The sequence below is a fragment of the Taudactylus pleione genome, unplaced genomic scaffold, assembly GCF_031769625.1.
Source record: "Taudactylus pleione unplaced genomic scaffold, aTauple2 ptg000893l, whole genome shotgun sequence".
Taxonomy (NCBI): domain Eukaryota; kingdom Metazoa; phylum Chordata; class Amphibia; order Anura; family Myobatrachidae; genus Taudactylus; species Taudactylus pleione.
Genome location: NW_028285294.1, coordinates 131,455 through 156,575, shown reverse-complemented (window position 1 = coordinate 156,575; position 25,121 = coordinate 131,455). Strand labels below are relative to the sequence as shown.

Here is a 25,121-nt window from a genome sequence, read left to right as displayed (position 1 = left end):
CTAGCAGAGTAGCAAAGGACCTGGAGGCCAGGGAAGTCGCACTGCATGGGGTATTGAGGCTAGATGTATGAGGACACACCTGTATGTATATAAAATGACACTTTAGATCACTCTATACACACCGCACTCCATCCCACAAGCCAATCAGATGTGGCTGCACTTATAAAGCATTAGACATCTTCCCGTATCACAGTGGATACAAGACCCCTCCGTCTACAATGGGGCCACTGTGGGAGAGTGGGGTTCGCTTTCCCTATCATAGACCATCCCTCTCCATTCCTTCTTCAGCCTGGACCTATAGAGAATCCATGCAGAGCTCTGAGATCGGCCGCAGAACGCTCTGCAGCTTTGAGTTAATAAAACATTTAATTTTAATTACTTTCCAGCTGTCCACGAATGAAGATGATTATTGTTATTAAAACACGACAGCCGATCAGTCGGTGGCTTCGGCCCATGTTACTACATCACGACCCAGCGGTGATGTCAGGGGGTGACCCGTCGTGTAGAACAGGTACATACGCCCGCAAACCAGTAAATTGTCCTGGTGACTGTATGGAAATGTCGGTTACAGTGGGTAAACTATTGGGGGAAGGAGGGGGGGTTGTGCCGCACTGCAGATTATCATCACATTGGTCTCATAGGGCTGACGCAGAGCTGTGCGCATGCATTGCAGCTTCTCTGGGTGATCCAGTCACGCGCCACTCAGGGCCTGGTACAGAGATGGACGAATCCCTAGGCGTTTCAGGGCAGAGACTGGCAGGTGACCTAAAGTAGTGTTCATTCTAGCACCCTGCACCTGTCACAGCCCGTGCAGCTCCTCTTTCCTGCCAGGGGTGTCGCTCTCTGCTCTGGTGCTTCTAGCACGCTCAGCAGAGAAACACACCCGAGTGTGCTAGAAGCACCAGAACAGAGAGTGACACCCCAGCCAGGAAAGAGGAACTGCACGGGCTGTGACAGGTACAGGGTGCTAGAATGATCACTACTAAAGTGATGGCAAAGTATTGTTATGGGATTGTCAAGGGCGTGCTGTGATCCCAAATGCATAGCTAACACCTCAGAGGCCATATTTAGTTTGCTTAGAGGAGAGTAGATAGAGTAGACCCTGGGCTACTGCAAATGTCGAGCCGATGTTGTGCTGATGTTGGTGTGTTTACAATCTCCATCACAAGCGCACAGACCACGTGGCCTGAAAGTGGGAGTCTCACCGCTCGTACACCCCATCGCACCGTCCCGCACACAGAGAAGGCTGAGATTAGCAGGTGCATATTCCCGTCACCGCTAATGAGAGAGCTCCTGCGACCGCTGCTGTCATCTCCACATGCGGCAGAAGGGGCATAACGGGGTGGTACAGGGGGTGTATAGGCTAAGTGAGGGCGTGTAGAGGGGGTCCATTGACAGAAAGCGGAGTTTAGTGTAACCAGAGAGCGATGTGATCCCAGCACCGAGGACACGGCTGGTGCTAGTGCGCTGTGATCACCATAACGGCTACGACACTAAGCATATGGATAGGGGCAGTGCGGCTGCACAAGTGACGACAACTCTGCATACGGGCGCAGATGCGCATTTTCCCCCGTGCACACAATGTAGGCGTAAATACGTCCAACTTGCATTCAACTCGGATTGGCCCCTATATGTGTTAAGATAACAGCGCAGGAAATATAGAATATCCTTATACAGAGCCCACCTGCTGCTGGCTAGTGCGTACGGCACTGACGGGCTCCCGCCATTATCTGCGAGCTGGAGTAACGATCTTCAGGTCCCAATGGCTCCACTTCAGCCGCACCTCTGACTAATGAGCCGTATCCGCGTCTGTTTACGGATTCCTAAGTTGATCTCTCGTTATGTTGTTGTTTTCCTGACCTATATTCTAGTAAAACTCTGATGTGCTGCTAAGTGGTGCCGAGATAACGCGTCGCCTGCACGCAATGCCGGCAACTGAGAACGGAGTCAGAGCAGGCGTCACGTCATGGAGGCTCGGCCTGGCCAGTATGGTGGAACACATCTGACATAGCTTCATGGCTCCACGTGTGTAGGTGACATGTCCTTGCTGAAGGTCTTCTGTGATTCTATATAGACTGCTGTGTGCATCAAGTAGGAATCTGGCCGCCTGCCCCAAATTCTACCTCTCCCAGGGGCATATTTACTAAAGTGCAGGTTTTCAGAAGTGGAGATGTTGCCATAGCAACCAATCAGTAGGTCTCTGCCCTATAACTGCTCCCTTAAAGTAACTAGCTGGGACATGGAGGTGCGGTAAATAGCGAGGAACAGAGACTTGACCCTACAGAATAGCCAGACGTAGCCAAAGGTCAGGGTCAACGGCATTGGTTCGGAAACGATAAACGGGTACAAGGTCAGGGTCACAGATAAGGATACAGGAACGGGAAACGAGCAGGAGTGAGGGCACTGGCAGAGGGTCGCATAGCAAGCAAGGCTCGGTACACATAAGGACGCAATGCCATAGAGAGCACACCTGGTGCTCAGAGAGAGCTCGCATAGGCTGGGACTCTTGCGCCACGTCGCCACCCGGCATAGATAAAAGATGGAGGAAAAGTCTGCCATGCGCCTCTTTGTTACAGGGAAGGGCACGGGTTCTCACTGGCGACTGAAATGTAGCGTATTGTAATGGGGAGAGATGGGTGGATCTGAGGCGTTCCTTGATGAGTGCTGTGTTCCGTCACTTCGTCCCGTACCCCTCCCCCCGTGCTTATTGTGGCGGCCGGTCTTCCTTTTCCAGGTCTGTCCCGTCTGTCTCCCTCACAGGGACTGTTGGCTGCTGGGGTCAGACGCCCAGACTTCCATTGTGCGTGCACTGAGGAGGCAGGGGAGACCTTATTGTCTATGGTTTGTCTATATACATAGCAGATGTTAGAGCTTCTCTCACAGAAGTGTATTTGGTAGATGCGTCCGTATTTGATATGATGGGTGAACCTTCCCATGTCAGGTCTGGTCTGTCAGTGCAATGTAATGTAAGACGCTGGCTTCAAGCGATATTTGGGCTCTTACTATTCCGGCTGCTGCTGCTCAGGAAGGTGGAGGGTTAATGATACATTTTATTTTAAAGAGGACAAGTTAAAAAAAAAAATTACATTTAATGAGAACTGTGACATTTTGATTTAATTTACTATTTTCATCGGTTTTTCTTCCTGCCAGTCAGGAGTTCATCGGAAGTCAGCCCCACTGGGGACAATCTCACTCATACTGGGGACAATCTCACTCATACTGGGGACAATCTCACTCATACTGGGGACAATTGTAACCAGTGGCGGCTCCAGAGGTGAAGCTACAGCACAGTCCAAAATGCAAATAGGGGAACCACACCAACTATCCTTCCAAACATCGCCGGCCAGGACTCACTGGCAGTTGGTGCGGTTCCCCTATTTGCATTTTGAAGTGGGCTGCAGCCTCACCTCTGGAACCGCCACGGACTGTAACGCTCGTACAAGACAAGAACACGGGGCTGAAAATGGAAACCATTGTTTCCTATTGGTTTAATATGCATTAAGACGCACATCCACTACCTGATTAAACAGAGCGATTGAACGATAACGACATCGTTATCGTTCAATCGCTCGTTAATCGGGCATGCAAATGTCAACAAAGACCAGCGATGCGCGCTCCCGCTGGTCGTTTTTGACATCTATCATCGCTCGGACATGCCGGTCAATGTGCCGATGATGACAGATTGGCCATGTTCGGGGATGAGGGAGGGTGTCTGCACTGAACAACTGCTCGTTCAGTGTAGGGACAGCACAGACTGTCAAACGACTGCACGATAGCAATCTCGCAATCGTACAGTCTGCTAGTGGATAGGCACCTTTAGTGATGTTATATCAGAGCATCAGACCCATGTTGTGGTTGCAGTTTTTGCTGGAGGCTTCTCTAATACGTCACAGAGCAAGATATATTATTTATTATTATTATTATTACCAGTTATTTATATAGCGTACACATATTCCGCAGCGCTTTACAGAGAATATTTAGCCATTCACATCAGTCCCTGCCCCAGTGGAGCTTACACTCTATGGGCCTGATTCAGAGCCGGACGCTATTTGCGCTCGCTCGTTTAGAAAAAGGGGCCGGCTATTTAAATTGAGCGCTCGCTCTTTGCGGTCTGTTGACGCCTCTATGTCTGAGCAAGCAGAGCGAACGAAACATGCACTCGCTATTTTGTAAAGACGCCCCCTGGCCGCTTGCATCCTACGTCATCTCCACTAGGTAGGATTTTCCTACCGCAATCATGCGAGGTTCAGGCTAAGAGACAACCAAGTGACGTGGTCGGTGACGCTGCTCTGTTAATTATGCACACCTTTAAAACGCCCCTTTTGACCGTTTGGCACGCCTGCGTTTGGATCACCACTCCCCGTTTTCAAGCACCTTCCCCTGTTACCACCCACAAACGCCTCATTCTGTCACTCAAATTAGCAGGCATTCGCTATTTGGCGAGCGCTCGATTTCCGACCGCACTGACTGGTTGGCGCATGCGCATTACAACCCATACGCATGCGCAGTTGTGCGAACATCGCTCGGAGCGAACGAGCGGCCGCTTACGAGTGGCTCTGAATCAGGCCCTATGTTCCCTATCACATGCTCACACACATGTACACTAGGGTTAATTTGTGTTGGGAGCCAATTAACCTACCAGTATATTTTTGGAGTGTGGGAGGAAACCGGAGTACCCGGAGGAAACCCACGCAAGCACAGGGAGAATATACAAACTCCACACAGTTAGGGTTGTGGTGGGAATTGAACCCACAACCTCAGTGCTGTGAGGCAGTAACGCTAATAATTACACCGTCTGTGCTGCCCCAAGATATACTCTAATTTAATCATTTATGTAATATTGGATATTAAGCTCTCTACACTATGGACCTGATTCAGACTCGGTCGCTAAGGTGCCGCTCGCTCGCTCGCTCTGAACGATTTTCACCCATCTGCGCATGCGTATAATTCACAGGGCGCGTGCACAAAACAGTCGTTGCAATCTGGTTTTGGTTGCTCATAAGCCACTATCAGGTCGCTGCCTTGAGTGACAGATAGCGCCGTTTGCGGGAGGTAACGGGAAGGTGCTTGTGAACGGGGGAGCGGATGTGCATAATTAGCAAAGTAGCGGCATTTTGCACGTCACCTGAATGTATTTCAGCCAGCGCTGATCGCAGTGCTTGCGGTGGGTTAAGGCAACCTCAAGGGCTGCGAGCAGCTCCGATGGCTCTCGATGGTCCCGATTAATCCTACATTTCCCGGAGATGACGTGTATTGCGAGTGGCAAGGGGGCGTCTTTAGACACTTGCGAGCGCACTTTGCCGTAGCTCACTAATACATAGCGGGCGTCCTTACACGACGCAGTTGCGAGCACTTCATTTAAATATCCGGCCGCTCGCTGGCAAAAGGCCTAGTGCAGGGTGTAGTGTATATTATGTGACTCTGCTCTGTGCCTAGACACGAGGGCGCACACTTACTGTACACACCTATGCAATTTGCGTGCATCTGCCACCTACGTCTGCTAGTGCCTGAATCGGTGGGACGGGAGCGTTGGCAGAGTACAGTAAGGACGTATTCACACAACTGAAAGCAATCAATGTCCAGCTGAGAAGCCCGTATTATGGGCTTGATAATGTGCGCCAATGCCGCTGCAGTTACGGATTTGTATGCAGCCGCTGAGCGAATATATGCAAATGATGCAGCGGCTGGTATTTGTATCCGGCAGCTTTGCAAATCCGAGCAGCATCGGTCGCTGATCAGTTGATAATCGTCCTTCTGAGTAACACTATGGTAGCGCAGAATGGCTACAGGAACGGAGACGCTGGAACCATTTTTACTGCGTACGGGATCACAGTTGTAGGCTGAGACATGTCCCGAAAACAGTCGTGCCACGCTTACGTTTCAGTCGCAAACTCACAAACGGTCCCTGCCTGTCAATCACATTGCGAATAAAGCCTCACTGTGAGAAACAACTAAAATGAAAGTTGACGCACGCGCAGTGCGGCTCAGACACTGCGTAGATTACCGGCAAATGAACCTGTAGTTCCCTTGTCATACGTCCGTATTACAGAGATGTATTAGAAGTTTAACAATGGATGTGTTTGTTGCACAAGGGGGGCGTAAGTGTGACATAGATACGCCTGGCATAAACCTGGAGCGCATACTGCATTCACCGACTGGATAGTTGCCGCTTTGCGTACAGTCAAAACCGCAGCTTTTTTTTCCGCCTGTAATTTGAGGGGCAATTGGAGACCACTCTGCAAGTAACGTGTCAGTCCTGAGCAACGCTTAGACAACGGTAAAATAACGTGTGTTCTGTAATATCGGGAGAACCTGTACTGCAGCGCAATGTGCTATATAAATGCTCTGCAAACATACAGCGCACACCTGACACGGCGCTACCTGGGGAAGGTAGAAAAGGATGCAGTGACGTATGTACTCACAGAAAGTGACCTGCCAAAGGGAATCCGGATGTCTGAGCACAAGGCTCAGCAAGCTAGTGGCTAGCTACAACATTATTACCCACAATGATTGCTCGCTCCCCACCAGCAACTCAGACACCTGCAATCACTTTGGATAAACTGCCAGCTCCCTATAGGATGCCTGTGCTCCGTTATACAGCGGCCTCTCCTATTTATCACCCGGAGGATACACTGAGTGAAGGTGTAAGTAAAGCGCAGTCGGCGGCTGCACCAGGCTGGTAAGGCGCGAAGCTCATGAAAAATGCATAATACAGCGCCACAATGTAATAAATGCGGAATGGGAGAATTAATTTTTTATAAATGTCCTGCGCCAGGGGAGTGATGGCTTCACCTTATTGAAGAGAATAAAAAATATCAGCAGGTCCCACTGGAAAAGGACAAGTTACACTTATATACTTCTGTCCAGGCCAGTCCCTGGCTATTAACTAATATATGAGACATTAATAACACCTCTCCGTGCTGCGCAGATCCTAGACATTCCCTCCTCCCCCCTCCCCGTCCCTGCTCTCTGCGGGCAGAATGCTGTCAGACTGATTACCGGCACGGCCGCGCTCAGTGGCGGCTCGCCCCAACCCTGCAGGGTTCCATAATGTCGCAGTCTGTATCGACTTACATGAACCCTCTCAGGATCCCGTTCTTCCTCACATGAGAACATGTTGAGATGGGGAGATTTGTCAATCAGTCGTCCTTCCTAACATCTGTTCTGCTAATCCTTTCCTAAGGGGACAACAATCAGACTTAACCCCGGCCTGGCCACTCTTCTCCGCCAATTATTCAGACAAAGATCTGAGCGTGGACTCCCCGGGACGGGCGCAGGGTTCAGCAGGAATGTGGGGCTCATTTCGGGGTCTGTTGCAGACACGGCCGGGTGCCTTCTCATGTGTCGCTGCGTGTGGTTAAAGTGCTGATTAGCGCTGGCGGAAAGATGTTCAGTTCTCTTGTCCCCACATTTACATCCTGTTACTTATCTTATGTCTACATCACAGAGATGTCAGCACAAAGTGTTCCCACTAATAGACAGCCAAATCCAGGGTGGCCCGTTCCCATCTGCAGCCAGGGCCATGGGAAGCGTCTTCTGCGCCCGTGCTTCTGGTCTGGACGCTTATTCCCCTTTACGGTTTACAGTAGCTGCCCTAAATGTTCTACTTATGCCATTTCCTCTGAGAAGAACGTTTTTTTTTTTTCTGAAATAAATATTAGTTACATATCGCCCTGTAGTATTCATGACTTAGCCCGGGCCAGTCACCGCTTCAGTTGCTGGTAAAGCTCATTTACATACGGACGCCGTATATAAACTGCTGTAACACTATACTGATTGGATGTCCCGTATAGCGCTGTAATATCAGGAAAACTCTAAGCGGTTTATTTACTAAAGTGAGAAATATTGCCCATAGCAACCAATCAGATTCTACAACATTTATCTAGCACCTTCTAGAACACAGGTTCTCAAACTCGGTCCTCAGGACTCCAAACAGTGCATGTTTTCCAGGTCTCCTCACAGAATAACAAGTGAAATAATTAGCTGCACCTGTGGATCTCAGTGAGTAATGAATACACCTGTGCACCTGCTGGGTGACCTGGGAAATGTGTCAGTGAGTAATGAATACACCTGTGCTCCTGCTGGGTGACCTGGGAAATGTGTCAGTGAGTAATGAATACACCTGTGCTCCTGCTGGGTGACCTGGGAAATGTGTCAGTGAGTAATGAATACACCTGTGCTCCTGCTGGGTGACCGGGAAATGTGTCAGTGAGTAATGAATACACCTGTGTACCTGCTGGGTGACCTGGGAAACGTGTCAGTGAGTAATGAGTACACCTGTGTACCTGCTGGGTGACCTGAGAAATGTGTCAGTGAGTAATGAATACACCTGTGTACCTGCTGGGTGACCTGGGAAACGTGTCAGTGAGTAATGAGTACACCTGTGTACCTGCTGGGTGACCTGGGAAATGTGTCAGTGAGTAATGAGTACACCTGTGCTCCTGCTGGGTGACCTGGGAAATGTGTCAGTGAGTAATGAATACACCTGTGCACCTGCTGGGAGACCTGGGAAATGTGTCAGTGAGTAATGAGTACACCTGTGCTCCTGCTGGGTGACCTGGGAAATGTGTCAGTGAGTAATGAATACACCTGTGCAACTGCTGGGTGACCTGGGAAATGTGTCAGTGAGTAATGATTACACCTGTGCTCCTGCTGGGTGACCTGGGAAATGTGTCAGTGAGTAATGATTACACCTGTGCTCCTGCTGGGTGACCTGGGAAATGTGTCAGTGAGTAATGACTACACCTGTGTACCTGCTGGGTGACCTGGGAAACGTGTCAGTGAGTAATGAGTACACCTGTGTACCTGCTGGGTGACCTGAGAAATGTGTCAGTGAGTAATGAATACACCTGTGTACCTGCTGGGTGACCTGGGAAACGTGTCAGTGAGTAATGAGTACACCTGTGTACCTGCTGGGTGACCTGGGAAATGTGTCAGTGAGTAATGAGTACACCTGTGCTCCTGCTGGGTGACCTGGGAAATGTGTCAGTGAGTAATGAATACACCTGTGCACCTGCTGGGAGACCTGGGAAATGTGTCAGTGAGTAATGAGTACACCTGTGCTCCTGCTGGGTGACCTGGGAAATGTGTCAGTGAGTAATGAATACACCTGTGCAACTGCTGGGTGACCTGGGAAATGTGTCAGTGAGTAATGATTACACCTGTGCTCCTGCTGGGTGACCTGGGAAATGTGTCAGTGAGTAATGATTACACCTGTGCTCCTGCTGGGTGACCTGGGAAATGTGTCAGTGAGTAATGACTACACCTGTGCTCCTGCTGGGTGACCTGGGAAATGTGTCAGTGAGTAATGAATACACCTGTGCACCTGCTGGGTGACCTGGGAAATGTGTCAGTGAGTAATGAGTACACCTGTGCTCCTGCTGGGTGACCTGGGAAGTGTGTCAGTGAGTAATGAGTACACCTGTGCTCCTGCTGGGTGACCTGGGAAGTGTGTCAGTGAGTAATGAGTACACCTGTGCACCTGCTGGGTGACCTGGGAAATGTGTCAGTGAGTATTGAATACACCTGTGCACCTGCTGGGTGACCTGGGAAATGTCAGTGAGTAATGACTACACCTGTGCACCTGCTGGGTGACCTGGGAAATGTCAGTGAGTAATGAATACACCTGTGCTGCTGCTGGATGACCTGGGAAACGTGTCAGTGAGTAATGAATACACCTGTGCTGCTGCTGGATGACCTGGGAAATGTGTCAGTGAGTAATGAATACACCTGTGCACCTGCTGGGTGACCTGAGAAACGTGTCAGTGAGTAAGGAATACACCTGTGCTCCTGCTGGGTGACCTGGGAAATGTGTCAGTGAGTAATGAATACACCTGTGCTCCTGCTGTGTGACCTGGGAAATGTGTCAGTGAGTAATGAATACACCTGTGCTCCTGCTGGGTGACCTGGGAAATGTGTCAGTGAGTAATGAATACACCTGTGCTCCTGCTGGGTGACCTGGGAAATGTGTCAGTGAGTAATGAATACACCTGTGCTCCTGCTGGGTGACCTGGGAAATGTGTCAGTGAGTAATGATTACACCTGTGCTCCTGCTGTGTGACCTGGGAAATGTGTCAGTGAGTAATGAATACACCTGTGCTCCTGCTGGGTGACCTGGGAAATGTGTCAGTGAGTAATTAATACACCTGTGCTCCTGCTGGGTGACCTGGGAAATGTGTCAGTGAGTAATGATTACACCTGTGCTCCTGCTGTGTGACCTGGGAAATGTGTCAGTGAGTAATGAATACACCTGTGCTCCTGCTGGGTGACCTGGGAAATGTGTCAGTGAGTAATTAATACACCTGTGCTCCTGCTGGGTGACCTGGGAAATGTGTCAGTGAGTAATGAATACACCTGTGCTCCTGCTGTGTGACCTGAGAAATGTGTCAGTGAGTATTGAATACACCTGTGCTCCTGCTGTGTGACCTGAGAAATGTGTCAGTGAGTAATGAATACACCTGTGCTCCTGCTGGGTGACCTGGGAAATGTGTCAGTGAGTAATGAATACACCTGTGCTCCTGCTGGGTGACCTGGGAAATGTGTCAGTGAGTAATGAGTACACCTGTGCTCCTGCTGGGTGACCTGGGAAATGTGTCAGTGAGTAATGAATACACCTGTGCTCCTGCTGTGTGACCTGAGAAATGTGTCAGTGAGTAATGAATACACCTGTGCTCCTGCTGGGTGACCTGGGAAATGTGTCAGTGAGTAATGAGTACACCTGTGCTCCTGCTGTGTGACCTGAGAAATGTGTCAGTGAGTAATGAATACACCTGTGCTCCTGCTGGGTGACCTGGGAAATGTGTCAGTGAGTAATGAATACACCTGTGCTCCTGCTGGGTGACCTGGGAAATGTGTCAGTGAGTAATGATTACACCTGCGCTCCTGCTGGGCGACCTGGGAAATGTGTCAGTGAGTAATGATTACACCTGTGCACCTGCTGGGTGACCTGGGAAATGTGTCAGTGAGTAATGACTACACCTGTGCTCCTGCTGGGTGACCTGCAAACGTGAACTGTGAGGGGTTCTGAGGACCGAGTTTAAGAGCCACTGTTCTAGAAGATAATAGCTAGAATCTGATTGGTTGCTATGGGCAACATCCACTCTTCTAAAAGCTGTCACTTAGTAAATATCCCCCTTAATATCTGTTTACAACAGAGAGAACATTTGGTTTCTGTATAGGGGGAGATGTACTAAGCCGTGGAGAGAGATAAAGTACTAACCAATCAGCTCCTAACTGCCATGTTACAGGCTGTGTTTGAAAAATGACAGTTAGGAGCTGACTGGTTGGTACTTTATCTCTCTCCAAGTCTTAGTACATAGACCCCTATGTATCATAGATCTGACTGGCGCTATCCTCCGAGGGTGACGCACCCGATGGTGCTGATGCCATTTGTGAGAGAGACTCTGGGGTCTATTTACTAAGTCCCAGCCAGTCTGCTCCTAACTGCCATGTCAAAGGCTGTGTTTGCAATATAATAGTTAGGAGCTGGTTGGTTGGTACTTTATCTCCACCCAAAGCTTAGTAAATAGACCCCTCTATTTGTCATTGCTTCCAAAGTTTGTTACTAATGACGATTTAGTCTGCAGACAGAGCTCTGATAACACACCCTTAGTATTGTCACTAGTATTGGTCCTATATATACAGAGCATCTGCTTTATCAATCAGACAGGTGTTATTTTACCGCTGGCGCATAAGTATGGCCGCCCAGCCAACGTCAAGGTGCCCACCCCGACCTCATGCTACTTTATTACATGTCGCTGACCCGCTGTGGGGGACAGAAGCTGGAGGCGCTGATCCTGTCCGGTTTTAAATTCAGAATTCTGTGCAACTTTGCAGGACAAGTACCCCAGATTGTCACAAAGCACGGCCTGATCCCCCGATACCCGGCCCTCATACCCATAACACATCCATCTATTGTCTCCCAAGCTTTTATCTGCCGGTTCAGCAGTTTGTCTGAATACCAAACGAAGCAGCTGTCTCCGTACATCCATCATCTGAACATGTCTGTCCTAAGAGTATACATTTAAATACATTACAAAAAGAAATGAGGATCCCAGTAAATATTTTAGTTGGCACAAACATAGTTCCCAGCAAAGACTGTAAGTGTGCCATCTGCAGAGAAAAGCAGCCAAACGTTTGTGATACCCACTAGGTGCCACATGTGAAATACCCGGGCAACACGCAGCTGACAAGGGTAAAAATGTTGATGAATTTTTAGCAATTCAGCTGATCTCTGACACCCGGGATGTATGAGCTGATCTCTGACACACGGGATGTATGAGCTGATCTCTCACACCCGGGATGTAGGAGCTGATCTCTGACACCCGGGATGTAGGAGCTGATCTCTGACACCCGGGATGTAGGAGCTGCTCGCTGACACCCGGGATGTAGGAGCTGATCTCTGACACCCGGGATGTAGGAGCTGATCTCTGACACCCGGGATGTAGGAGCTGATCTCTGACACCCGGGATGTAGGAGCTGATCTCTGACACCCGGGATGTAGGAGCTGATCTCTGACACCCGGGATGTAGGAGCTGATCTCTGACACCCGGGATGTAGGAGCTGATCTCTGACACCCGGGATGTAGGAGCTGATCTCTGACACCCGGGATGTAGGAGCTGATCTCTGACACCCGGGATGTAGGAGCTGATCTCTGACACCCGGGATGTAGGAGCTGATCTCTGACACCCGAGATGTAGGAGCTGATCTCTGACACCCGGGATGTAGGAGCTGATCTCTGACACCCGGGATGTAGGAGCTGATCTCTGACACCCGGGATGTAGGAGCTGATCTCTCACACCCGGGATGTAGGAGCAGATCGCTGACATGCGGGATGTAGGAGATAGCTCTTTCTCTGATTATATGCATTGCTATAATTTATTACTGAGATGAAGAGTAATGTGCAGGTAATGTACACATAGCATATCAATGTTTGCCCGTTACTGGTATAGAACATACTGGGTAATGATCACGTTATCAGGACAGAATCCTCTTCCTTGTATCTGCAGTCACACAGATTGTAAGATAATTGCACTCACCCTCTGTTGCTGATGGCGGCCTTTTTCAGGTGGATGATATTGGTTGGGAAGATTCCCTGCAGACAGAAGAGGGGCATGTCAGTGAAATATTCAGTCACCGGTAAGATACTACCCCCAGCCAGTGGGTGGCCGCTCTCCCAAGCCCCCCATCACCTTCCTCCCTGACCAATCAGTGCTCTGCCATATTACAGGTAGGTACACTCACTCTCAGGAATGATATACGCCATATTACAGGTAGGTACACTCACTCTCAGGAATGATATACCGTATGCCATATTACAGGTAGGTACTCTCACTCTCAGGAATGATATACGCCATATTACAGGTAGGTACACTCACTCTCAGGAATGAGATACGCCATATTACAGGTAGGTACACTCACTCTCAGGAATGAGATACGCCATATTACAGGTAGGTACACTCACTCTCAGGAATGATATACGCCATATTACAGCTAGGTACACTCACTCTCAGGAATGAGATACGCCATATTACAGGTAGGTACACTCACTCTCAGGAATGATATACGCCATATTACAGGTAGGTACACTCACTCTCAGGAATGATATACGCCATATTACAGGTAGGTACACTCACTCTCAGGAATGATAGACGCCATATTACAGGTAGGTACACTCCCTCTCAGTAATGATATACGCCATATTACAGGCAGGTACACTCACTCTCAGGAATGATATACGCCATATTACAGGTAGGTACACTCACTCTCAGGAATGATATACGCCATATTACAGGCAGGTACACTCACTCTCAGGAATGATATACGCCATATTACAGGTAGGTACACTCACTCTCAGGAATGATATACGCCATATTACAGGTAGGTACACTCACTCTCAGGAATGATATACGCCATATTACAGGTAGGTACACTCACTCTCAGGAATGATATACGCCATATTACAGGTAGGTACACTCACTCTCAGGAATGATATACGCCATATTACAGGCAGGTACACTCACTCTCAGGAATGATATACGCCATATTACAGGTAGGTACACTCACTCTCAGGAATGATATACGCCATATTACAGGCAGGTACACTCACTCTCAGGAATTATATACGCCATATTACAGGTAGGTACACTCACTCTCAGGAATGATATACGCCATATTACAGGTAGGTACACTCACTCTCAGGAATTATATACGCCATATTACAGGTAGGTACACTCACTCTCAGGAATGATAGACGCCATATTACAGGTAGGTACACTCACTCTCAGGAATGATATACACCATATTACAGGTAGGTACACTCACTCTCAGGAATGATATACGCCATATTACAGGTAGGTACACTCACTCTCAGGAATGATGTACACCATATTACAGGTAGGTACACTCACTCTCAGGAATGATATACGCCATATTACAGGTAGAAAAACTCACTCTCAGGAATGATATACGCCATATTACAGGTAGGTACACTCACTCTCAGGAATGATATACGCCATACATGAGACTACACCGTGCAGCAATTAAAGTAAAGACAATGTAATGTGATTGGAGGACGCGCGTCGCTGACACCGGGTCAGAAGTTTCCGATTCTCCGCACTCCCAGGCGGTGATTCTATTCTATGTGATCTGGGGGTGATGCACGCAATGTGCTATTGGGAAAGCCATAGGGACGCACAGGCATAATGTTAGGCCACCATAGGTGATCACTGCACACCGGCCGTACCTCGTACCTCTTGCACGAACATGCACTGTAAGATGGCATGTAAGCAGTGCATGAGCTGAGAGTGGCCACTTACCTAGGTGTGTGCTGGGCACATTGGTGCTATACAGGTAATGAGCACTATGGGCTAGTATCACTCACAATGACAGAGATCATAGGCTGGATGTAACAGTACGGGTACATTCCCTATCAGCCAATCACAGACAGCGCAGACCAGTATCATCTATGTGAATGAATGGTCTCTCCCTGTCCCGGGCGTAGTGACCCGGGCACGTGCAGCGGGCGGTTCCCTCTGCCCTGGCACACACACACTGTGCCTCATGAATGAGACAGGTAGCAGTCAGACTGGCTGGTCCCTATATGGAGGTCACCTGTCCGCTGCAGAGGAGCCGGCAGCCATCCTATGTTTCTATGGAGATGTGAGGAGAGGACCAGCTATGAGCTGCATATAATGCTTCCATTGTACACAGTCCCCCTCCCACATCTCCCCCTCCCTCCCCATCACTACTACTTTCCCCGCTTCCTGTTATTCTCAGGCTCCATTGTATGAAAACTTCTCTCTTGTTGCTAAGGCCTCACTTAGTTACACGGTGCAGCAGAGGAGAGCAACGGGCAACGCACCACAAATCCCAGCACCCACTATATATCACTATCACCCATTATCTATCACTACCAGCCACTAACAGTAACTATCCCCTTACATCTATCACCCTCTATGTATCACAGTGCAGGACAAGGCAACCCAAAGCTATCCAGCTATTGTGGAACTACAAGTCCCAGCATGGAATCCCAGCTGGAGGCTACAACGATCAGGCGGGATACTCTGCAAGCTAAGGTAGCATGTAGCTGCAACGGTTGTTAAACTACAAGCCCCAGCCTGCCTTGTCTGCCCCACAGAACACAGGCCCAAACACAGCCTGCATGCTTTACGTAATGTCTATCCCTAGCTGCAGTGGAACTACATTTCCCAGCATGCACTGCCAGATAGGAATACAAGTACCAGAGCGTTGCAAACTTAGACAATTTGTAGCGCTCTATCTACCGTGGGACTACAAGTAGCAGCATGCCTTTCCAGCCAGTGGCTTCTAGACCCAGCGGCTTAGACAGCCTGTAGTTGGTTTGCAGGGCATGCTGGGGCTTATAGTACCACAGCTGCTTGCAGTACATATGTATATATCTCTCCACTGGCTGATGATCACATACACCCCCAGCTGCGCTCGCTGTCACCGTTCCCCAAATCTCTACCTCTCATCCCAGGAGGCAGCAGAGGGATCTGTGCGAATCTATCCACAGCTAAAGACGACTTCAGAAAACCTGCTGAACAGAATGACTGAGCCGAGATAACAGGCAGATAACCTGCAGACTCGGCAGATACACACGGGGGCTTATTTTACGCCTGTCCGTTCTTTCCATGCGTCAGTCACTGCAGACCATCGATCTGGTGTCAGTACAGACCATGAACGCTGCCAGGCATTCAGGATCTGCCAGAGCCGCCCTATCATACCGGATGTACACAGGGTGACTTTAGTAACAGGGATGACTGGCTGTATATTATGATTAGTATAACCAGCCCCCACCTTCCCTCACTGCAACTTATCTACGGTTACATAATAAGGCTTTGCAGCGCTGCGATTCACTAGGGAATAGATATCACTGCGGCACAATGGGATCATTTCTATACACAAATCCAGGGCCGACAACTTGTTATCTAATTTCTTCTTGTCAATTCCATGACAGTAACTGAGTCACCTCAATGCATCACAACAGAACATACTATATACATGTGTATGCATATATAGTAAATATTTATTGTGCACTGAACAGTAAAACGTACCCGACTGCCATAACAAGTGTATACACAGTGCGCACAGAACACCGCCATCCCCAAAAATGTCACTATCACAGCCACGTGTCTACCCCCTCGCCCCATACAGCACAGGCCAGTTTCCCCATACTACGCTGCCGCCACACGGAGCCCTGCACTTAGGTGGACGTATAATTTACTAGGTTATTAGTATATTAATTATTATTATAATTATTATTATTATGATATTACTATACTATTATTATTATATTATATTATTATGATATTATACTATTATTATTATTATTATTATATTATTATTATATTACTATACTATTATTATTATTATTATTATATTATTATTATTATTATATTATTATGATATTATACTATTATTATTATTATTATATTATATTATTATTATACTATTATTGTTATATTATATTATTATTATTATTATTATATTTTTATAATATTATTATTATTATTATTATTATTATTATATTATATTATTATTATTATTATTATATTATTATTATTGCCTTTACAACACTAACATTAGATATCCATAATATAATGCCACATAATTTTTACAGGTGGCTGCAGTGATGCAACGTGAACCTGCGGTGGGAGGGCGGACTCCCTGACCCTGGTCACCGCTATTCCCTGACAACCAGAACAATATGAAATGATTAAAACATCCAGTGTAGGGGTCAGTGACTGAGACAACAGGACATAGGGCGGGATTCAGCAGCCATCGCAATTACCACTACATACGCAGATCGAGCGCTTGTTAGCCATTGCAGATGCACCGCACTGCGCATGCACGGCGATTGTACTGCGATCACGCACGCAGAAAGGAATCCATCGCAGAGTGAGTGACAGGATGTCAGCGTTTTGGGGTGGTGACGGAGGAGTGGTTGGAGATAAGTAGGCGTGCCTGTCCATTTGAACGCCGTTGCTTGGGCGTGCATAAATTAGTCACTGCGATGGCATACGCAGCCTGAGTACTTACTGCATGCGACGAGACTTGCAATTTCTGCTGTAATTGTGCGTGAGGGGCCAATGATCCTTGATGGCACTGATGTATACACAGGACTGTGAGGTATTACAGATGTGAGATAGCAGTAGTGGGTGTCTCTATGCTGGCTGAGCTGTGGCTGATGTTACAGATGTATACACAGGACTGTGAGGTATTACAGATGTGAGATAGCAGTAGTGGGTGTCTCTATGCTGGCTGTGCTGTGGCTGATGTTACAGATGTATACACAGGACTGTGAGGTATTACAGATGTGAGATAGCAGTAGTGGGTGTCTCTATGCTGGCTGAGCTGTGGCTGATGTTACAGATGTATACACAGGACTGTGAGGTATTACAGATGTGAGATAGCAGTAGTGGGTGTCTATGCTGGCTGAGCTGTGGCTGATGTTACAGATGTATACACAGGACTGTGAGGTATTACAGATGTGAGATAGCAGTAGTGGGTGTCTCTATGCTGGCTGAGCTATGGCTGATGTTACTGATGTATACACAGGACTGTGAGGTATTACAGATGTGAGATAGCAGTAGTGGGTGTCTCTATGCTGGTTGTACTATGGCTGATGTTACTGATGTATACACAGGACTGTGAGGTATTACAGATGTGAGATAGCAGTAGTGGGTGTCTCTATGCTGGCTGAGCTGTGGCTGATGTTACAGATGTATACACAGGACTGTGAGGTATTACAGATGTGAGATAGCAGTAGTGGGCGTCTCTATGCTGGCTGAGCTGTGGCTGATGTTACAGATGTATACACAGGACTGTGAGGTATTACAGATGTGAGATAGCAGTAGTGGGTGTCTCTATGCTGGCTGTGCTGTGGCTGATGTTACAGATGTATACACAGGACTGTGAGGTATTACGGAAGTGAGAAAGCAGTAGTGGGTGTCTCTATGCTGGCTGAGCTATGGCTGATGTTACTGATGTATACACAGGACTGTGAGGTATTACACATGTGAGATAGCAGTAGTGGGTGTCTCTATGCTGGCTGAGCTATGGCTGATGTTACTGATGTATACACAGGACTGTGAGGTATTACAGATGTGAGATAGCAGTAGTGGGTGTCTCTATGCTGGTTGTGCTATGGCTGATGTTACTGATGTATACACAGGACTGTGAGGTATTACAGATGTGAGATAGCAGTAGTGGGTGTCTCTCTGCTGGCTGAGCTGTGGCTGATGTTACAGATGTATACACAGGACTGTGAGGTATTACAGATGTGAGATAGCAGTAGTGGGTGTCTCTATGCTGGCTGAGCTGTGGCTGATGTTACAGATGTATACACAGGACTGTGAGGTATTACAGATGTGAGATAGCAGTAGTGGGTGTCTCTATGCTGGCTGTGCTGTGGCTGATGTTACAGATGTATACACAGGACTGTGAGGTATTACAGATGTGAGATAGCAGTAGTGGGTGTCTCTATGCTGGCTGAGCTGTGGCTGATGTTACAGATGTATACACAGGACTGTGAGGTATTACAGATGTGAGATAGCAGTAGTGGGTGTCTCTATGCTGGCTGAGCTGTGGCTGATGTTACAGATGTATACACAGGACTGTGAGGTATTACAGATGTGAGATAGCAGTAGTGGGTGTCTCTATGCTGGCTGAGCTGTGGCTGATGTTACAGATGTATACACAGGACTGTGAGGTATTACAGATGTGAGAAGGCAGTAGTAGGTGTCTCTATGCTGGCTGAGCGCTGGCAGACATTAGCATAATTTCGCAGCTGCAATTTGTACTAAATCAGACCTATAGATTAGTGCGGGTACAAATGACACTACTACTTTGGGCATTATGTGTATTAGGGGCACTACTACTGTGGGCATTCTGTATAAGGGGCACTACTGTGTGTCATGACATGAATAAGGGGTGTAATATGAATCAGGGGCACTATGTGCAGTGTAATGTGAATAAGATTGTGCTACCGTGTGGTGTAATTTGAATTGGGAAAACTATTGTGTGACCACGCCCCTTTCTTTTGAGATCACACCCCTTTTTGCACACACTGTCCCTTTATTAAAAAGCGTGCACCACGTCTCTAGGACCACTTTAAGCACTGGCAGTAAAATCAGACTCTGCTACATGAAAGCCCCCCAGCCCAAACCTCTGTTATTTCTGCATCTGGGAGTAGAATCGGGCGCATCATTGTGTCCTCCCCATATTAAACAAGGAAAGCCCTGATCTGTCCACATCCTGTAATTAGTAACGTTTTGCTTCCTCCATTATAGGCACCATCAAGGCCCGTTATCAGCGATCATTATCCATAGACTGGAAACAATAGACCAAAAAGACGGGTGACATCACAAAACGCTATTTGCGCTGTGAATCCGCTGAATGTTTGTGCAGAGCACTTCTGGACATTCTGTCATGGTGGGCCCTTATCAGTAACCTCAAGGCCAGCGAATCCCCCGATACCATACACTGGGACCAGAGGCAGAGCTTGTCCCTGGCTCGTCTCTGCCAGCTCCTGTGGCGCCATCAGGGCTGAAGTATGCCCGGCTTCTCCCAGGACAGTCAGTTCTTGAGAACAGAATTCATTCTCCCAGAGACCAGACATCGGATAAATCAATACTAGCAGAATTAGCAGCCGGTTCCTAGAAGTGTTACTGTATCTGACTGTCAGAGCCAGGTCAGCATGGAGCTTATGGATTAGGAAACATCAGGTCACAGCCCCAGTTTCTGTTTCAAAAATATGGAAAGCTCTGGCTTCAGAGGATCAACATTACCGATAGTTTACGACTAGTAAATCAGAAATACAGTATATGGGGTATATATGCTGTGCATGTGAAGCATCCATTACCGATTTGCAAATAAGGAGGCTGTAAGGCCAGGAACTAGCTGCTCCACTCACCGACCTGGGAGAATAAGGCCCCATACTACAATTATATCCCTAAGCACCAGCAGGCACAGAATAATAGTATATACAGGATAGGCTGCAATGCCAGGAACTAGCTGCTCCACTCACCGACCAGGGAGAATAGGGCCCCATACTACAATTATATCCCTAAGCACCAGCAGGCACAGAATAATAGTATATACAGGATAGGCTGCAATGCCAGGAACTAGCTGCTCCACTCACCGACCTGGGAGAATAGGGCCCCATCCTACAATTATATCCCTAAGCACCAGCAGGCACAGAATAATAGTATATACAGGATAGGCTGCAATGCCAGGAATTACCTGCTCCACTCACTGACCTGGGAGAATAGGGCCCCATACTACAATTATAGCCCTAAGCACCAGCAGGCACAGAATAATAGTATATACAGGATAGGCTGCAATGCCAGGAATTACCTGCTCCACTCACCGACCTGGGAGAATAGGGCCCCATCCTACAATTATATCCCTAAGCACCAGCAGGCACAGAATAATAGTATATACAGGATAGGCTGCAATGCCAGGAATTACCTGCTCCACTCACCGACCTGGGAGAATAGGGCCCCATCCTACAATTATATCCCTAAGCACCAGCAGGCACAGAATAATAGTATATACAGGATAGGCTGCAATGCCAGGAATTACCTGCTCCACTCACCGACCTGGGAGAATAGGGCCCCATACTACAATTATATCCCTAAGCACCAGCAGGCACAGAATAATAGTATATACAGGATAGGCTGTAAGGCCAGGAACTAGCTGCTCCACTCACCGACCTGGGAGAAAAGGGCCCCATACTACAATTATATCCCTAAGCACCAGCAGGCACAGAATAATAGTATATATAGGATAGGCTGTAAGGCCAGGAACTAGCTGCTCCACTCACCGACCTGGGAGAAAAGGGCCCCATACTACAATTATATCCCTAAGCACCAGCAGGCACAGAATAATAGTATATATAGGATAGGCTGTAAGGCCAGGAACTAGCTGCTCCACTCACCGACCTGGGAGAATAAGGCCCCATACTACAATTATATCCCTAAGCACCAGCAGGCACAGAATAATAGTATATACAGGATAGGCTGCAATGCCAGGAATTAGCTGCTCCCCTCACCGACCTGGGAGAATAGGGCCCCATACTACAATTATATCCCTAAGCACCAGCAGGCACAGAATAATAGTATATACAGGATAGGCTGCAATGCCAGGAATTACCTGCTCCACTCACCAACCTGGGAGAATAGGGCCCCATACTACAATTATATCCCTAAGCACCAGCAGGCACAGAATAATAGTATATACAGGATAGGCTGCAATGCCAGGAATTAGCTGCTCCCCTCACCGACCTGGGAGAATAGGGCCCCATACTACAATTATATCCCTAAGCACCAGCAGGCACAGAATAATAGTATATACAGGATAGGCTGCAATGCCAGGAATTAGCTGCTCCCCTCACCAACCTGGGAGAATAGGGCCCCATACTACAATTATATCCCTAACCACCAGCAGGCACAGAATAATAGTATATACAGGATAGGCTGCAATGCCAGGAACTAGCTGCTCCACTCACCGACCTGGGAGAATAGGGCCCCATCCTACAATTATATCCCTAAGCACCAGCAGGCACAGAATAATAGTATATACAGGATAGGCTGTAAGGCCAGGAACTAGCTGCTCCACTCACCGACCTGGGAGAATAGGGCCCCATACTACAATTATATCCCTAAGCACCAGCAGGCACAGAATAATAGTATATACAGGATAGGCTGCAATGCCAGGAATTACCTGCTCCACTCACCGACCTGGGAGAATAGGGCCCCATACTACAATTATAGCCCTAAGCACCAGCAGGCACAGAATAATAGTATATACAGGATAGGCTGCAATGCCAGGAACTAGCTGCTCCACTCACCGACCTGGGAGAATAGGGCCCCATACTACAATTATATCCCTAAGCACCAGCAGGCACAGAATAATAGTATATATAGGATAGGATGCAATGCCAGGAATTACCTGCTCCCCTCACCGACCTGGGAGAATAGGGCCCCATACTACAATTATAGCCCTAAGCACCAGCAGGCACAGAATAATAGTATATACAGGATAGGCTGTAATGCCAGGAATTACCTGCTCCACTCACCAACCTGGGAGAATAAGGCCCCATACTACAATTATAGCCCTAAGCACCAGCAGGCACAGAATAATAGTATATACAGGATAGGCTGCATCCCAAGACTGTAGGACAACTAATAGAATTACAGCGCTAGGTCATCAGAATTTATTAGTAGCGGGGTACACGGGCGCTGGAAGCATCGCGGGGATCTCTCTACTCTCAGAGAAACAGGAGAAAGAAAAGTGACGGAAGTAAGAGAAAAAGAAAGGAGGAGAGAGAGAGACATAAAGAAAACGAAGGGAGAGTCAAACAGAAGTAAAAAGAGAGACGGACAGAGGGTAGAAGAGAGACAGAGAGATGAGAGACAGGCGGAAGGAAGAAGAGAGAAAGAGAGATGAGAGACAGGCGGAAGGAAGAAGAGAGACAGAGAGATGAGAGACAGGCGGAAGGAAGAAGAGAGACAGAGAGATGAGAGACAGGCGGAAGGAAGAAGAGAGACAGAGAGATGAGAGACAAGCGGAAGGAAGAAGAGAGACAGAGAGATGAGAGACAGGCGGAAGGAAGAAGAGAGACAGAGAGATGAGAGACAGGCGGAAGGAAGAAGAGAGACAGAGAGATGAGAGACAGGCGGAAGGAAGAAGAGAGACAGAGAGATGAGAGACAGGCGGAACGAAGAAGAGAGACAGAGAGATGAGAGACAGGCGGAAGGAAGAAGAGAGACAGAGAGATGAGAGACAGGCGGCAGGAAGAAGAAAGACAGAGAGATGAGAGACAGGCGGAAGGAAGAAGAGAGACAGAGAGATGAGAGACAGGCGGAAGGAAGAAGAGAGACAGAGAGATGAGAGACAGGCGGAAGGAAGAAGAGAGACATAGAGATGAGAGACAGGCGGAAGGAAGAAGAGAGACAGAGAGATGAGAGACAGGCGGAAGGAAGAAGAGAGATGAGAGACAGGCGGAAGGAAGAAGAGAGACAGAGAGATGAGAGACAGGCGGAAGGAAGAAGAGAGACAGAGAGATGAGAGACAGGCGGAAGGAAGAAGAGAGACAGAGAGATGAGAGACAGGCGGAAGGAAGAAGAAAGACAGAAAAGAGACAGGCGGAAGGAAGAAGAGAGACGGAGAGAAGAGAGACAGGCAGGAGAAGGAAGAGACATAGGACCTCATTCAGACCCAGTCGCAAGCTCTGAGCAGTCGCAACCGGGTCGATGTTAAGGCCCTGCGCACGCGCAGCGGCCGCACTGCGCATGCGCAAGCCCCGGAGCGAGAGAGAATTTCTCTCGCTCCGGAGCTCACTACAAAAGGGGCGGCTGTCGATGTTGATCGACAGCTTGCCCCATTTTGTAGGCGGGGCGGGGGGGGGTGGCTACACAAACGGAGGCGTTCCCAATCGAACGCCTGCCGTTTTGTGGGCGGCCGCACCAACATCAGCAGCGATGTCAGTGGGGAGCTTCCTGCTGGATCAGATCAGGAAGCTCCCTGGGGCTTGCGGTTGCCGAGACCCAACCTTAGGGTCTCGTCGCAAGCCCCGAAGGTCTTGAACATCGCGACCATCACCCTGGTCGGTCGCTGAAGCTGTGGGTGGTAACAGCTTAGCTAGCGACCAGGAGGCCGCACTAAAAAAAAGAAGCGACCGCCCTCATTCAGAGAGAGCGATCGCTTCATGCGACTGCCTCTGAATGAGGGCCATAGACAGAAGGAAAGAGGAGACAGACCAAATGAAAGAGAGAGAGAGGGACAGAAGGAAGAAGACAGACAGGCAAAAGGATGAGACAGACAAGAAAAGAGAGAAACAGATGGATGGAAGACATAAGAGAGAAATAGACAGACACACAGAAGGTAAAAGGAGAGACACACAGAAGAGAGACAGACAGATGGAAGAATGCAGAGAGACAGAATAAAGAGAGAGAGAGGTTGAAGAAGTGAGAGACAGACAGAAAAAATAGACAGAGAGATGGATGAAGTGAGAGACAGACATAATAAAGAGACAGACAGATGGAATAAGGGAGAGTCAGACAGAATAAATAGACAGACAGATGGAAGAAGTGAGAGTCAGACTGAGGGCCTGATTCACTACGGATTGCGATATTGCGTACGCACGCAGTTCAACTGCGATAGCAAGCCAAACCACTGCGATCGCAATGCAAACTCAGCACTACATTAGGACGCCCACTTTACCATACGCACATCCGTAATACTTAGCAGAATAGCGAAACCATTGGTAACATCGGCACCGTCGCAGCCTCACGCACACTTGCATAAGCCCTGACCTTAACAGCCAGGCACGCTATGAGGGCTCAGGCTGCCTATAGCATCGCAGTAGCTAATTTATGCACGCCCCTGAAACGGCGTACGAACACAGTGGCACGCCTGCGTTCGGCGGACCACTCGCCCACCACCACCTACAAACGGCCCTTCCTGTCAATCACTCCGCGATGGGTCTGCGTAGCCTCTGCGATCGCATCCCGGTTGCAGTGGCCAGCAAGCGCACTGCGATGCGTACGCATGCACAGAACGCAACAATCGGCCGATTGAGTGCGCATTAGCAACTG

At 48.4% G+C, this 25,121-nt stretch overlaps 1 protein-coding gene across 1 annotated transcript in view; it reads right to left on the bottom strand.

Moving 5' to 3' along the window:
* The window catches only part of DOCK3 (dedicator of cytokinesis 3), a 394,022-nt gene that overhangs the window by 321,613 nt on the left and 47,288 nt on the right, over positions 1-25,121 (bottom strand). Inside the window, exon 4 of the mRNA XM_088459078.1 lies at positions 13,038-13,093. Coding sequence (XP_088315204.1) covers positions 13,038-13,093 — 56 coding nt within the window. The remainder of the gene's footprint in view (positions 1-13,037; positions 13,094-25,121) is intronic.